At 38.7% G+C, this 17,500-nt stretch overlaps 2 protein-coding genes and 1 long non-coding RNA gene across 3 annotated transcripts in view; 1 reads left to right on the top strand and 2 right to left on the bottom strand.

Moving 5' to 3' along the window:
* The window catches only part of LOC137974729 (uncharacterized), a 203,157-nt gene that overhangs the window by 93,770 nt on the left and 91,887 nt on the right, over positions 1-17,500 (top strand). The gene's annotated exons all lie outside the window — the stretch shown is intronic.
* LOC137974730 (uncharacterized) lies at positions 573-11,155 on the bottom strand. Its single transcript, XR_011117499.1, has 3 exons — positions 10,942-11,155; positions 1,582-1,779; positions 573-1,058 (listed from the first exon to the last, which is right to left on the bottom strand). It is a non-coding gene; the product is annotated as an uncharacterized lncRNA (long non-coding RNA).
* On the bottom strand, positions 2,091-3,972 carry LOC137975396 (uncharacterized). The gene is made up of 2 exons (XM_068822502.1): positions 3,958-3,972; positions 2,091-3,458 (listed from the first exon to the last, which is right to left on the bottom strand). The coding sequence occupies exons 1-2, from the start codon at positions 3,970-3,972 to the stop codon at positions 2,103-2,105; spliced, it is 1,371 nt and encodes a 456-aa protein (XP_068678603.1). The 3' UTR covers positions 2,091-2,102.

Below are 17,500 nucleotides of genomic sequence, written 5' to 3'. Positions count from 1 at the left end.
AATTTTATAAAGAGCGTTTTCGCTCACGTGACCAGCAGCCATATTGGATTACTGAAACAAAAGAAGGTATTTGAATGAAAACAGAGTTCAATTCCCAGAGAATTAGCTTGGTACACTAGCATGGCTGTCATTTCTTTACATGGCTGCTGTGACGCCTTGTGAAAACGCTCTATTATGTCATCTCTTTATCATTATATACAGTTTACATGACGAATGTGGAAATAAATAAATAAATAAATAAATAAAGATTGACTTAGCTAACCTTCCATGTATATGTGCAAAAGAAGTATCTACATGTATTATAATAATGGATATCCATGACTTAAAATTACTGAATGCATACATGTAGGTTTGGGTTCACAACAATTTGTTGATTGTCCAAGAACAAGTGCAAGTTGATTGTCCAAGAATACAAGTGTTCTTTGCAAAAAACAAAAACCACCTCTGTGCGACCAGCCCCCTTACCAATAAAAGCCAACTTCAGTTAGTAAACTTTGCAATTAATGCATACTTTGGTGGACATGTTTTACCTGTCTTTTTCGGAGCATTTAGACATACTTAATACTTAATACTTAATTTTTGGTGGCCTTTTTTATTGTCAAAAATGCTTCCAACAACCAATCAAATGACAAAATTATGACAAGGCAAATTATATTGCCTGATAAGTACCTTACAAAAATAAATAATGTTCCACAGGAAAGCCCTGCATAGTGTGCAGTACCAAATCCGTGCCTACAAGACTGCTCCTGGGTAATAGTTCATCCCAACTAACTTATCTGCATGCTTCCAAGCATCAACTCAGATTTTCAGAAAGGAAAGCAGCAGTATGCTGCTGAGTTTTTTTGAAGAATTTTGCCATGAGCTGGGTTACAAAACCAGTGAATACAAAATCAGTGGTTTCATACCCCAGCATAGTGATCAGTCATTTCTAAAAATGTTTTTGTTCAATCTGAGAAGTGAAACTTGAACTATGCTTGACATGCAACAACGTGAGTTGCATTCTCTACAATGGAAACCCTTCTTCCTCTTCATTGTAAAGGTATGTTCTGTGTGATGACCTACAAGAAAAACAGCATACATGATCAGCATCAGTACTGGGGACTTGATGACTGCAGTGCTAACTGACTAACACATTACATACTCACAATGCAAGGCAGGGAAAGACAACATGTACTAGTCTTGTAAATGCAATCTAAATTGTTTATGACAGGTGCTGAATGAGTAATTTAAAGAACAAAAAGACTTTGGCTTACAGATTAAACTAAATAATTGATAAATTCAGTGGAAAATAACCATTGTACAATAAATGCGATTCGTTTCCAATGGTAAGAAGGTCCGGACCAGAACATGGTGAAATATGACATGTTGCAGCTCTGTGAGATACAAACCCCTGACAAGTGCCAGTCAACTGAAATCTCACGAGTGTCCTACAAGCTTGTTGCTGTGGTGGTGCACACTGGCAACAAGCTTTTCTCTGGCTTTTCTCTGGTGTGTTACATGAAGAGAAATTGGTCTTGCTACTTTGATGATACTCACATCAAAAGGTGTAGCACAATTGAAGCTATCAATGAAAAAGCGTACCTGGTGTTCTACAGTGTATGAAAGAGATTTTTCTGATGACCCGATGGTGGAAGTCTCTTGAAAAGGAATAAGTTCTTTCTCAATACAGAGTGACACTGAGCAGCAGCCTGTGAGATTACAAAGCCACGAAACAATCCAAGTCCAACATGGAAGCGCCCCCAATGAAGGAGCCATGGTGTGATATACAGAAATCCAGACCTGTGTAGAACAGCAAAAGATGGAGACATATCGCTAAAAAGATGGAATATTTGCGGGAAAAATGGGTGAACTTTCAATTTAGTTAATTTCAGCTTGCCCGTTAAAAATATTTGACTATAAAAAATTGCGATAAAACATTTCTTAAAATCATTTTAAGATTAAAAAATTGCTAAAAGATTTGCTAAAAAGCGACGAAGTTTCGACGTTAGCTAAACGTCATTATCAAGTCAAAATATTTGAGTGAGTTTAGGTCTATAAACACTAAAAAACAATAGCTGATTAAAAGCTGTAACATGAGTAAATAATAAAAATTAAAGAAAATATTAAACAAAAAGTTTCGCACGTATGGAGTCCGTCTGGGTATTTAAATTAGGCTTTAGATTCTTGATGAAGAGCATTTCAAATACTAGACAGTCAAATTTGCTCTGGCACTTTCTTAAAACTGTGAATTGGTCTTCTTTCAAAAGGTTGTTGTTACCGTGAGCTTCTAAAAAATGTCTACCGATTGCCGAATTCTTGTGCTCAGGAATGCGTTGATGAAGGTGTCGGGCTGTGTACCCGACATAATCTGCGTCGCACAGATCACATGAAAAATGATAAACAACACACTGCTTATTCACAATTGACGGCTTCGTTTCTTTGGCTTTGAGATCTTGCCCCAATTTCTTACTCACGAAAACTGGCTGCAAAGTAGGGCCAATCTTATGGCTAAGATCGCGTAACTGCTTACGAACCGCATTAGCAGCCACTTGATCTTTAAATGGAAGACTAATTCTTACTATTCTACTATCGTCATTGTTACTTTCTGCTGTGTTCACTGAAGCATTCCGAAAAAGAAAATTGTTAATGGCAGAATCAATAAGACTTATTGGATAGTCAAGGCGACTAAATATAGAGCGCAACTTGGCACATTCTGCATTGAAAGCCTCTGTTGTAGACGACAAGGCATGGGCACGATGTATCATTGTTTTTAATAAATTGTCTTTATAGCGTTTATCCGTGTGACTTTGGAAGTGTAGGAGCAATCCAGTGTTTGTTGGTTTTCTGTAAACTTGAGTTTCAAGTTTAGTTCCGTTCTTGACGATTTCAATGCCGATAAAAGGGATCTTGTTATCCACAGGAAGCTCCATCGTAAATGTTAGACTGGGGTGTAGGCCATTCAGGGTACTAAGAAACTCAGCAGCAGCAACAGCACTAGGCATTCTAGCCAGGGTATCATCGACGTACCTCTTGTACAATTGGGGCATCAAGCCATCGCGTGTAAGCTTTTCTTCAAGATGACACATGAAGACATTGGCCATTAGAGGACCAAGGGGCGAGCCCATAGCCACACCATTTGTCTGTTGGTAAAGTTGACCATTAAACTGGAAAAGCTGATTGGTTGTGGCAATTTCTAGTAGTCTAGCAAGCTGATCCTGTTGCAGATTAAGGCCATAGGTTTTGTTGAACCAATCATCAGTAAAGGCTTTATTGACCAAGATTTTGATGATCTCATCCAAAGATACATTTGTAAAAAGAGCTGTTACGTCGTAAGAGACCAATATGTCAGTTTCACTCATAGTGTGGGTACGGATCTCATCAGCGAAGGCAAAGGCATCAGTGATTGTATAATCATTTAGAGAAAGCGGCTTCAGCTTTTGTTCAAGCCATTTAGCAAGATTGTAATTGTAAGTACTAGTCTAGTATTTGAAATGCTCTTCATCAAGAATCTAAAGCCTAATTTAAATACCCAGACGGACTCCATACGTCCGAAACTTTTTGTTTAATATTTTCTTTAATTTTTATTATTTACTCATGTTACGGCTTTTAATCAGCTATTGTTTTTTTTTAGTATTTATACACCTAAACTCACTCAAATATTTTGATAATGACGTTTAGCTAACGTCGAAACGTCGTCGCTTTTTAGCAAATCTTTTAGCAATTTTTTAATCTTAAAATGATTTTAAGAAATGTTTTATCGCAATTTTTTATAGTCAAATGTTTTTCGAAATCACTTCTTGCCCGTTAAAAATGTAATGTAAATAAGCAATATTGTTAGTGATAGTACAGTGTTATTAGGAGCATATTGTTATGTTTTGTATTTTGCTCTTATGTATTGTGACTTGTGCAGGTATAAATAGATCTAGACAAGTATAAGTATAAGTAGTGTAATTTTAGTACTCCAAGTAGTGTACCTACACTGTAAGTGTTCATCCTGTGAATAAAATTGCACAAAAAAAAAAAAAGGAACAGCAAAAGATTACCCAGGTCTTCAGTGTACACTAATATGTGAATCAGAGAAAGAGCAAGCCAAACTGATTAAAACCATGGAACATACCATCCCACAACACTCCAGAACATGTGACTGGGAAGGTGGCGACCATTATAGACTTTTGCCCAGGCAAGAAGAGGAAGGTATCTGGCTGTCTAACATCCTTCTTATCAATGTGGAGAAGGCCACTGCAGCCGGTAACAAAGTACGTACTCTCAACTCAGACATGTTTAAGAATGGCCACACCCTCCGTAGAAAAATATCTGAAGTAGAAGTTTCATCAACTCTATCCAAATATTCAACATTCAGAGGTCATTCTTGCACCATTCAACTATGGCAGGCACTGGTGCCTAGTTGTTGTGAACCTGGAAGAGAACTTTTCAGTCTATCTGGATTCTCTGTATGATGGTGCTGGTGCAAAAATGGCATTTTCTAGAGTCAACAACTTCCTAACATGTTGTGCCTCCATCAATGGGATCAATACTTGGACCTTGAAGAACGGGAAGTATTTTGTAATTCCTTCATCTGACATTGCACAGCAGCTCAACAGTGACGAATGTGGGGTGTTTGCAGCCACGTAGGCAGAGCACATTGCCCTAGGATTGCCACTTGATTTTACTCAAGAATTGAAGATCAAATGGTTACTTTTCGTTACTTTCTCATACTCAACATTGTATGGAATTCATTGTCTCCATACATGTGAAATATTCTGAAAAGCATAAAAATAAAATACCTTTACAGTGCAATGCGCCTTACCGTGGCCACCCAACAAACTTTCGCATTTGACAACTAGGTGTAAATCCGTCAACTCAACAACCCATACAACGGTGTTAAACTTACGACCGTGCAAACTTTGCAAGGAGGCATGACTGTCAATCAAATTCGCACACCCTGATTGGCGGATAATTTGTAAAAAACTTCGTTAGGTGGCCACGGTAAGGCGCGTCGCACTGTAACCCTTTCACTCCTGCAATTAAGTACAAAGCCAAATGAAAAACCTGCAACAAAGAGGAAACACCAGTGCTCTGGCAAATAAACATCAAACAAAGCTGCCACTGCCACAAAAACAATTGGTTTTGGGAAAGCCCTAAATGGAAACTTGTTAGACAATCAAGCACCCTGTGAGCAGATCCTCCTTTTGTCTTTTTCCTCACTGAGGAGGATGCTTCAACGGACTACGCAACAACTGTGTCAGGCAAAGACCCAAACATTATCCTGTTGGACAAGCACACTTCAACTTGCAAGACAGGAAGTGGGTCAGAAAATGCTTCAAATGAAACGCTGTTGGACATTATGGACAACCAAGAAACAACTGATTTTATAACCCTAGCCCCCTGACAACCCAAACCAAGCTACAACTTACAACCCAAAAATTCTTTCAGATAAAGCTTCAAGGAAAACTATGCTGGACAACCAAGATTGACAAGGCATTACACAACTAATGGGGCAGGGAAACCTGAAACTAAAATCTTCATAGACAATCATAGCTTAACTATTGACAACACAACTTCTGTGTCAGGAAAAGCTCCAAACAATACCTCTTCAGACACTCAAGCTTTCAATGCAAGTTGAAATTCTACACCAGTGCACAGTGTTACCAGTAATAAGGGAAATATTACTAGGTGAAAAGAAAAATCCATCAACTCTTTCTAACTCCCAGTGGACTCGCATAAATGAAGATCATTGTTACTCTTGCACTGTGCCACTCAAAAGAAAAAAATCCAACACTAGAGATCTACCTAGAAAGGCTGCTATCATCTTGCCAACAGAATATGAATGTAAATGAATTGAATTTGAAGATCTTTCAGTATTGGAAGGTACATGTACCTTAAGAGTGCAGTTCTGTATCAAGAATGTGACATGACTTGTAAGGATAATGTAGACAACTGGATGTCCAAACTTGCTACATGTACATCATCTAACATAAAATACATCATGGAAAGTGGTGATCGCCCAAGAACTGGAAAGAGGGTTTCATTTACAAGATGGTATATAATTATGCCAGTGCAAACGAAAAAAGCTGACCAAAAAAAGGCTGCTAAAAAATGTACAAGACAAAAACAGTTACAAAGGCAGGCTCATCCAATGAACACTGTGCCTGAACAACTTGCTCTGTTGTTGTAATATAATGTTGAATATAAGAGGGAAAAGCCAGCAGAATAGCACTTAGTCCAAATTAATCCTTTGACGCCTACATGTACACTGGCCTAAGCCGGTCAGACTTAGTATTTTACTCTATCTCACCCCTAAAATTACTCGTCAATGGGGAAACCGCAGGAGTCAATGGGTTAATCACTCACTGAAAAAATGTCCCATTAACCCTTTGACGCCTACACTGGCCTAAACCACCCAAACTTAGTATTTTATTCTGCTTAACACCGGAGTATTTTATTCCGTCTTAAACCCCAGACGATTTTGCTCGTTAATGGGGAAACCCCAGGAGTCAATGTGTTAATAAAAATTCTCTCAACAGACCAAGTTCAGTGCCACTACAAATGTAGGTGTGTGGATTTCATCTGGGCAATCACAGCATGCCATAAGGCAATACCTTGAAAAAGTACAAAATATGTTATCTCCACATGCCTTTGGTGGCAGAGGACCAAAAACAGGTCCAGATATTTTTATGACTGATGATGACTCTGGACAAAGGGGAGCTCTTTTAGACACCTGGAAAGAAGTAATAATACTGCTCTGTACTTTCCACTTCCTGCAAGCTGTCTGGCGTTGGCTATATAACTCCAGCAACAACATAAATAGAGATGATCATCAACACTTAATGGGACATGCAAAAATCTAATCACCAGAGGAAATAACTCTGACAATTACACTGAATCCATGATCAACATATTTAAGAGTGTGGTTTTACAACGAATGTGGGCCTACAATTTCATTGAACTCTTCAAGTTTATCACAGAAGACCTTCAAATGTATTTTCAAAGAAAATTGCTTGCCCTTGCATTTGGAAAATCTTTATCTGGCTCCCTAGTGTTTTGGTGCAACAGCTTCTACAGTCCAGCTTCACATTATCAAACAAACTACTTCTGACTGTTGTAAATTCTCCACTTCACTTTTAATGTCTCTATCATCCAAATCCTCGTTGTCAAGTCGAGGAAATGTAGAGCTTCACCAAGTTGATCCCTGTATGAAGAGAAGACCACTACAAGGAAGCTATGAGGTAGATTGCAGTTCTAAGTAGAATATGTAGCTGCCCTATGGGAAGCAATGGCAATCCCTGTGCTAATCAAGCTGCAGTGGCACCAAATAAAATAATGGTATTGCCGGTATCAACTTTATTCCTCAGAGACCAGAAGAAAGATTCAGCCTTGCAAACTTGCCATTGGAAATCACAAAGAACTTCAATTATAACAATTTGTTCATCTCTGTTAAAAGCTTCCTGCTAAAATGGAAAAGGCCAGTGGTGACCAGTGTGCCCCTATAAATGTCAAATCTCTTTGTGAAACACCAGACGAGGCACAATGTAGCATCCATTCGCCTGAAAAGGACTCCAAGATTGATGATGAGTTTGAATTAGAGAACATAATTATGAATAAGACTTCACTGAGAAGTAAGCGATGACATCGAACTGAAGCTTAGAACAACTGATAAAAATTTTTAGGCATGCTATATGAAATATTTGGAAATTTACAGGAACATCATTTAAAATCAAGATGACAAGCATCAGTGGCAGCCCTTGCAACAGCTTTTGTGAACTTTGGAAAAGATCGCAATAGGCTTACACTGCCCTTTCTACTGAACAGCAGGGCCAAAATTAAAGTACATGTACAACCAACTTCAATATCAAGACACAAGTCAAAGATAAAATCATCATCAGTACAAACAGCCATCTTTGAAACCAAGAGTGGTGGACATTAGAGAATAATACAAAGTGCCTGCATAATCTGGCCCAAAATGTAAAGTTAAGTCTTCCAAATGCTAGACATACTCGTTAGTAAACTAATATTATCGAAAAACACATGCACATTGTATTTTTTAAACATAATAGAAACAATAGTTAAATAGGTTAAATTTAAAATGCCTGTGAGGCGAAAGTTGTTTCTGCACTTTTTGAAAGTTAAATGATTTAAATTCGGAATACTAAAGTTTGAGTTGTCTAGGATAAAAATTTTTATTATGTACAGCTTTAATGAGTGCTGGAAGTTGGGCAAACTTTCCAGGAAAAATGGAAATATCTGAAGTGTGCGGCCAAAATATCATGTAACAAAAGATTGTAATGTAGCTTTGGGTGCAAACAGTGAGTGAAGGAATCCTCTGCACACAAAATAATGCTAGAAGCTTTTGTTATTTAATAAAAGTTGACACAGTCCCTTGGATTTACATACTTGTATTTTTAGAAAGTCAAGTCAAGTCAAGTCAAGTCAATTTCTATTAATTTTAACTCACACAGAATAAATCATGTACACACAATGTAAAAGTTAGGATAATTTATACCGTAGTGTTACAATAAAATCGTGGATATAAAGAATAGAAAAGAATCAATACAATTTCTATGAAACTATAAAAGGGGAAAACGTTTTAGAGAGAAGAAAGAACAAATATACTTGAGGTACTATTGTTGTGTGTGTAGAGTTTGGGACCACTAAATACTTGGTAAACTAATCGAGTCTACAGGTGCCCCAAATTAATTCTAATAAGTATGAACATTAGGAATATCAGGCCTTCTGATAGGGTGCGATTAAAAAATGCAAATTGTGCGATTTTTTCAGGGCAGATTGTGCGATTAGAAAGGCCAATTGTGCGATAAATAATGTAAATTATGCGATTTTTTTCTCAGCAATTTTAAGCTTGTTTTATAAGGTTTCAGGTTAAGAAAAACACTTATTTGCTGCCCTAAAGACATTTTGAACACAAAGGAACAGTAATTATGTATCTCAATCGACATTAGTTGGGATAAATTTAAAAAAATGAGGTCTTCTGCACTACCGGTGCACCACGTTAAAAGTTGAAAGGACACAGCGCTAACATGCCAAATGAATGATCAAGGTGCTTGTCAACCACGAACTTCCGAAGATGGTCAATCACAATAGGGCTATACCCCCATTTATACGAGAGAAAATAAGCCACGGCTTTCTCTGGCCGCGGCTTACAGAAGACTCAAATGTTCACGCCGCATAAATGGTACAAAATCTACGTTCACGTCTTTTTCAAGCACGGCTTATATTGACCTGGGAATATATATTCGTATAAATAGTTCCTGTTGCGTATTTTGTACACCATGGCCAGAGTAAGCCGCGGCTTATTTTCTCTCGTATAAAAGGCCCTAATATTGCACGACGAGAAAAACATCAGTCCATCGTCCACGTGGAGCGTACCAGGCTGTGAGGCACTTTCTTGCTCGATCGTGAGCTGTCAGATTGGGCGGAAGGTGGGAACTTCCTTCTTCGTCGAAGAAAAAGCGAGCGTTTTCACAACAAACTTATCCATGAGTAAGTTTTTATCAGTTTTCAACGAAAGAAACTACATGTACATTTTGCCGAAAAATTTACAACTTCGCTTATTTTTCACAAATCTCTTCTCTCAGAGAAGGCAACTGTGTCATTTCAGTGGTGTGTATACAAGGGCGTGTTTGTGTTGCACCAATAGAAGGAGACTCGTACCAGGTCCCGACATGAAAAATCGAATGTTTACGAAATCGAAGGTGACAAAGGTTGATTTATGTTTCATTTTATGAATTTTGTGCGTCCTTTTGCGAATTATGCGATTTTTCGTGAATTGTGCGATCTGATGCGATTTGAGGTCGATTGTGCGAAATCGCACCATCGCGTAATATCAGAAGGCCTGGAATATAAATGACAATAACAAATTTAATTTAATCTGAACCCACTGTCACCTGAACCGCCCCCATTGACAAGTAAGATCGTCTGGTGTTAGACAGTCTGAGAGTAAAATATGTTAAGTCCCACACCTCGTAGTCAATGCGTTAAAAAGTAATACTTCTTACTTTAAATTTAAAAGAACAAAAATGTGCAACTTTGAGTGCTTGTAAAAACACCATTTTTTATCCTAGAACAGAGCAAATTAAAGCAAACTTCGCTTTATAGGCATTTTATTAAAAGAAGCAAATAAATCATGCACGGAAAAAACCCTAACAAGAATTCCAGACCTTGAAACAAAACATTAAAATTTAATAATTCTTGTTTATGGTAAATACTATGTAATAATGATTGATTTGCCAAACTTCTTGTCAGAAAACAGAGAAAATATCAGTTTTATTTATTAACTAGCTCCATCAATATAAATAAAGAAAAGTACACTATCCCACAATTAGCAAAAGCTACATAATCTAGAGAGGAAGTGAACTACGTAATTATCAATGGTTTGTACAAGGAAAGGAAATGTTAAACAAATATAGACATTTTTATAATACTAATAACAATGTTGGTCATACAAAGAATTCATGCAAAGCATTCTAGAGTTAATAATTTATTATTAAAGCATTTTCAGTTACATTGTACAATAATTTACTTAGTTTGTATTGATGAATAAAAGGTGGGAAATTAATTTTTGTATCAGAGATCAATAAGTCTCTTCACATTAAAGCTCCAAATATTGGGATAACAATAACTAAAATAGAAAGTAGTAAAATAAGAAGTAAACATTATCCTTGACTTGCAATTAAGCTAAGAAAGAAAGCTATCAAAAGATTTCTTCATAGTTAATGATTTTATTTATTCTCATAACGCAGCAATGTACGTTTAATCAATCCATGATACTGTTGGGAGAAATTAGAAGCTGAACCTTTCAAAGGAGATTTGTACGTAGTCTAACTAAAGAGGGCCAACAGCTTGCTTTAATTAGAAAATTTAACACTTTGCTCATAAGAAAACGTTCAAATTTACAACATTAACGTTAGTCTCTTTCCATATTACTGATTAGAAAAATTAATTCCTCACCTTCAAAGTGGTCCCAAAATGATCTCCTGTTGAGTTGTGAACATATTTTTGAGATCACTTTCCCGTCGCCACATTCTTTACGTTTGTAGCACTTGAAACACTTGCTTTATGCCAGGTTTCACACTTTAAAGCACAATTCTCCAGGATAATGCGGATCCAAATCAGCAGAAAGATACTCTTTCCCCAGAAGAATGCACAAAGAGCGCTCCGCCGCCATTTTGTTCAGTTACTGATATCACTAGGGCCCAGGTTACGTCCGTGACAAAAGCAGACGGTTACTAAGCTCCGTCTTAAAAGTGGCGGGGTGACAAAAAATTTTTGTGGACCGCTTCCCGCCAAAACAAAATGGCGGACGTTAATGAGGTTCCCGCCCCATTTGCATCAAATCCGTCATTAAATGAAGCTTTGATCTTCGCAGTTATGAACGCAATTTATGCAATTGCGTAAAGAAGCCTGAAAAATTCAGGACTTCAACGGGGTTTGAGCCCGTGACCTCGCGATACCGGTGCGACGGTCAAACCAACTGAGCTTCTCTACGCAATTGCAAAAATTGCGTTCATAACTGCGAAGATCATTTCGTCATTGATTCATTCCAGTTGAGGTCCTCACTTCACTTGATTTCATATCCGCAGTTTATATATGATCCATTTCATACATCATTTCATCGTTAAATCCGTCATTTTTAATAAGGTGCCATTCCCATATAAACTCTCTATTTCCAATATGCAAAATTTATGCAAATGATATGCAGCCGTATATGAGCGATGTACACTGTGGTAGAGGCCATTAAAAGAAACATTCTTCGTCAGGAAAAGTTTGTATCACTTTTACAAAGCCTTTAATCAAAGATAAATTTTCTTCATCCATTACGATTTAATTAAAGTGCTACTGCGACGAAAATCAATGGGTTTTTTTACTCGATTTTTTCACCCTTAGTTAAAGACTAGACCTTAAAGTTGACAAAAACAGGTGTCCACAGCTAACCTGACGATTATTTACATCTGTAAAGGCTACCCGAAAGTGTACAAATTTTGTCCGCCATTACTCGAACGACAAGTACTTGAGGCCACAATTTTGTCAAGCGGCGTTCCCTCCTTGACTTCATCTCATCATCCGGCGAAGTCTTTCCCCATGGTTGTTCGGAGTTGAGTTCAGACATGAGTAATAAGATTTTCGAGGAAAGTGAGGCCAGTTTTGTACCCCATGACGAAGATTTAGAGCCACTCGCAATTCAAGAAGAAGCTCCCGCCTACAAGGCAAACCATGAGAACCAAGACAGTGTTGTTTTTTTTTTTTGCTAATTATTCATGAATGGCTAAAATTGAAACAGAAATTTTAAATTAAGCAAAGCCGTCTCAAAACCTATAGTTTCGAAACGTTACATTGACCATGTCTTTTCCCTGTGGGACATGAGTAAACCGGACATAGCGACTTCCATCGAACAAGCAAATTTACATCACCCTACGATTAAATTCACGGCAGAAATATCTGCCACTGAAACTGTGTTTCTAGACACAATAGTATACAAAGGAACGAGATGCAAGGATCAAAAAACACATGTTAAACCAACGGAGACCTTCCAATATACGGATTTCACCTCTTGTCGCCCACCAAGCAATAAAAGGTGAAGCTCTATGAATCCTCAAAACACACTTTCAAGGAAAACATTTGAAAATTTAAAATACATTTAAAAAAAACTATTATCAGAGGTCAAATTGACAAAGAGGGACTCCGTGCTTAAAGGAAATACCAAAACAAAAACAAAAGCTTTTTGCAACATAATACCAGACATCAGTGTCAAACCTGAAACAAGTTTTACTCAGAAAATGTCAACACCTACTTGGCCAAATCTTCAAAGAGCCACCTATTATTTGAAGTAAAAACCAAAGGTAAAAGCGCGCGACGTTTCGACCGAACTTCGGTCATTATCAAGCCAAAAGTGAAGATAAGAATTTTTGCATAAGTATAAATATAAAACAAAGAAGTGAAAGTATGTTAAGTTTGAGAATGTAAAAAAGGGGTGTTAAAAAACATGCAAGAATAACATAATTCAAAATGTAAAAAACTTTCGCACAAATTGAGTCTGACTCAGTTCATTAAAAAAATAAAAATAAAATAAAGGAGGCAGTCAAACTTGTTCTTGCACGCTTTTAAGATGGTAAAACTCTTGGTAAGGTCATTGGGCACTAAGAAGGTTTCACACGGAAATGTTTTCCAATAGAGGAAGACGCATTCTTGTGCTCGTCTACGCGTTGATGCAAATGCCGCCGTGTGTAACCAACATAACCTGCATCACACAGGTTACATTTAAATTGATAAACAAGGGATTGTTGGTTGACAATAGACGGCTTGACTTCAGACGGTTTCAGATGTTGTTTGATCTTGTGGCTGATAAACGTGGGCTCTTGAGTTGCGCTCTTACTGTAGAATATGTGAACACCTTATATAGCACCGGTGGCTCAGTTGGTTGAGCACCGGGCTGTCACGCGAGAGGTCTTGACAACTCCGGCCGGACCAACACTCAGGGTCTTTAAATAACTAACGAGAAAGTGCTGCCTTTGTAATTACATCTGCAAATGGTTAGACTCTCTATTCTTCTCGGATAAGGACGATAAGCCGGAGTTCCCGTCTCACAACCCTTGTTCATTAACTCTGTGGGACGTTAAAGATCCCACAAACAATTCGAAAAGAGTAGGGGACAGTGTTCCCGGTGTTGTGGTCTGACCTTTCCAGCATGTGGTCGGCTTGGCAGGATTAGCTTGAAGGGCTTCTGTGTGAATGAGACCACAATTGTGTATAACAGCCAGAAGTCAGGCTACTTAACCAAGTGCTGGAGCTTCACTCAAGCCTCAAGCCACACTCAAACCTCAAGCCACTTGTCATGTATCATGTATTGTTCTCTATTCGTAAAAATTAGGTAGCCATTCGTGGTCACTAGTCCCTCTTCCCCCTTGGATCCAATAAACTAGTGTGTTCTCTCAAGTGTTTTCTCTTCCTCTGAATCGACACGGTGTCGGAAGAAAAGTACTACATTTCCCGGTTTCCCTGATACATTAGCTGTGTTTTCCTGGTCTTCAACATGGCAGACGGACTTCGCAAACCCGATCCGCTTAGCTTCGAAGGCAACGTCACGCTGAATTGGAAAATTTTTGTGCAAGAATTAAAGGATAATATTTATCGCTGCCACACACAGAGACAAGAATGAAAAGACAAAAGTGTACATCTTCTTAAATTTAGCGGGAAGAGAAGCTATCGAGAAAGAGAAATGATTTGTCTACGCGCCCGCCGTTCTTAATTTGGATGACTCTATTCGTGTACCGACTGAATCTCGTGAAATTTGCGCCCCTTGTGGGAATGTTGTTATGGAAAGGCATAAATTTAACACAAGAACGCAGATACAAGGCGAGCAGTTTCAGTCCTTTGTAGCTGATCTGAGAATGGATCATTTGACACTTGCAGCTAAGTTACCTGGCCTAAGAATGGAAGCGAGGCTGCCAGTGACCCTGCTTTGATACAAATTTTTGATTTGTTCTTTTCTAATGTTAATCCAGACTAATTACAATCACAATAACACCATTTACATGATAAAAGAAGTGAGGTCTGTATCAATACAACGTCACCGGCAGCTTCGCGGCCATTCATAGGCTAGGTCACTGAGCAAACGACTGTAAAATGGCGTATTTTAGCAACCAGTACGGCACTCTAAAGGACGAGCTTATCCGTAACAAAATAGTTCCGCGTTGCTTCTTCGTTCGTCAGGAAGCAGCTTTTGAAAAAAGAGAGACCTCACACTCGAACGCGCCAATGAAATCAGTGCCGTTAACTAATTCTCCGACAGAGGAAGCGATCGACAAGTGAAAAAGAATGGCAACTATTTTCTCATTTTCATTACGCTTTGGGGCACTTCGGACTTTTCAGTTTGCTTTCATGCGAATCTTAGCAGCGGGTACTTTTTCAGAGCTTAAAAATAAGCATAGAGGAAGCCTGAGAAAGAATCGGTCTCGTCTTTGAAAGGGGAATGAAAATCCCTCTTCAATAGAAATTCGCCAATACGTGATCCGGTTCTTGTTTCCAAACCTGCCAGCAGAGATCCAGCGAACACCAACCGACATCTGGGTAATTGTGAAGAAGAGCTCCCCAAAAATCCTGTCGGCCGACTGTCGGTCAACTGTCGGCCGACAGTCGGCCGACTGTTGCCCAACCTGTCGGTAACGTGTCGGTAACCTGTCGGCGGGACAAACTAAAATGATCGTAAGCATTTACTTGTCTATTGCTTCTAAACTACGCGAAAAGAGCTAAAGGCAGTTCATAACGATACCTTGAGCAGCACTTATACTACTAATATGGCTTTTGTCCACTGTTTTAGCGTTGGCTAGCGATACTTGCCCACATTGTAAACATCATTCATACATACATGACATACCATAAGAGGCCGCGTTGCATTGTAGGGCGATTTGAAGGAAAGTGTTTGTCTACTCTACTAACTAGATATTGATACGTAGCTTATGGTTTTCAGAGTTTTTAGCAGAGTTTTCGATTAAATTATCTTCAAATGCGATTCTTAGATTGTCTGGTGTGTTGTAAATTACGCAAGTGATATATCCTATACGCATCTGATAACAACCGATAACAGTTGATCGGTAAGTAGGTGAAGTCTGTCGAGTCATACATTACCATTACGGAATGTCACGTTAACTGCTCGTTTTTACCACAATTTTTCTTTTTTCTTAACCGATCGGTAACCTGTTGGTTAGCTGTCGGTAGACTGTCGGTAAGCTGTCGGCCGACAGTTGACCGACAGTCGGCCGACAGGACTTTTGGGGAGCTCTTCTTCACAATCACCGACATCTGCGACCAAGATCTCGAAGACGCCGGCCTCGCGCCTTACCTAGAACCAGCAATCAACGCGAATGGGAACCGATGCCGAATAGTGCAGTTAACCCTACGCCTGTTGCTGTCGAAGTCCCCGTCGTTTTATCAAGATGGCAAAAAAGTATCCCGTCCAGTCGAACGACTGCGCTTGGTCTTTAGGAAAAAATATCTTCTTTTTGACTCAGCTCATTTACTATGTCGTAAGGCGAATGCGAAAATTTCGGCGGGATAGATGGTCAGTTTTGTCCAAGTTTCGGCTTTCTTCTTATTCCTCCGCTTTCCATTTCTCTCTTTAAATTTCGCGCGCGACTGGTTTTTCTGCCTTGTTAGAAATTTGTCGATTAGGCTGCTACAGATGACTGGTTTTCATCAATAACGTATTACTGCGTATTCTTTCTTCATGGCAACCATTGTTTTCGCAAAGACAATGGCTTGACTCCGAAAACGCGCCAAGTTTAAACCGTATATTTTTAAACGCAAAAGTCTACAACTTATTCTGCTCCAAATTTCGAGAAAAAGCTATTAACGTGTAGGTAATACATGCGTATTAACTAATCTGCTCTATCATCTGAACAATTGTCCTTAGTTTGGCAGAAAATCGATGTGTAACTCTAATAAGGGTCTTTCTCCATACTGCCGATACCGCAAAAAGCCCGATTTTCAAAGTAAAAAATCTACAACTTAATCTCGTTTATTTCACTTAAAAATAGGCCACCATGATATATTAACCCTTTAAGTATAAGAATCCGCTCTATCATGTTAAAGAAATTGCATTTTTACGTCCAGAAAAGACGATTTTAGACAGTCTATCGCCCCCTAAACATCCATTTTCTTTACTATTTTGACGCTTTTATCGCGCATTCACGCTTGAATAGTCCGCTGCAATGGCTCATTGATATGCGTAAATGTCGCACCATTTCTCCCGATGGACAACACCAAGCTCTAGCTCGAGCGTTTACAAAGATGAAGTCCACAGCGTTGGCAGAGGAGAAAAGGTTTTCTCATCGAAAGAAGCATCGAAGCCTGACGTCCGTAAATTCAAGAATTGTTGCGGAGATCATCGAGCAAAGCTGAAATCCAGCCCAGCGTTCGGTAGAAAATTTCTTCATTGCGGAAAACCAACCCATTTCGAAAAAGTTTGCATGTCGTCTAAGAAAGCAAGTACCCGTCGAGGCCCTCGTGGACTACGGTCAAATCGCAGTAATTTGACGTAGTCAACGAAATCTTCCCCGAGCTTCCTATTGATTAATTAAGGCGAAGATGATTTGTATGTTATTGATGCTGTTATCGGGTCGAGACGTAAGCGTGAAATTTTCTGCGCGATGGAAATTAATGGCAAACGAGTGGAGCTGAGAATTGACACTGGTGCTAAATGCAATGTCGTTACATTGGATTTATTTACAAAGCTCAGCCATGGAAATAAATCAGTCAAAAGCGGTGAAATTAGTTGCTTATGGTGGTGATACGTTATCCACATTCGGTACTACAAATTTCGACTGCCATTTGAAGTGTACGAAGCGCAACTTGGAATTTCATGTTGTTCACAGACCAGTAACCCCTCTGCTTGGTCTCGCGGATTATTTAAGGACGTTCGCGTGAACATTTTCTAAAATTTAATTTTTTTCTCCAAATTTAACCATTGAAAGATGATGAGTTAGCGATGTCAGAAATTTAAAAAAAATTGGGG

The sequence above is a fragment of the Montipora foliosa genome, chromosome 11 (genome assembly GCF_036669935.1).
Source record: "Montipora foliosa isolate CH-2021 chromosome 11, ASM3666993v2, whole genome shotgun sequence".
NCBI classification, from domain to species: Eukaryota; Metazoa; Cnidaria; class Anthozoa; order Scleractinia; family Acroporidae; genus Montipora; species Montipora foliosa.
The sequence above is the reverse complement of the archived record's forward strand: the minus strand, read 5'-3'. Positions and strand labels throughout refer to the sequence as shown.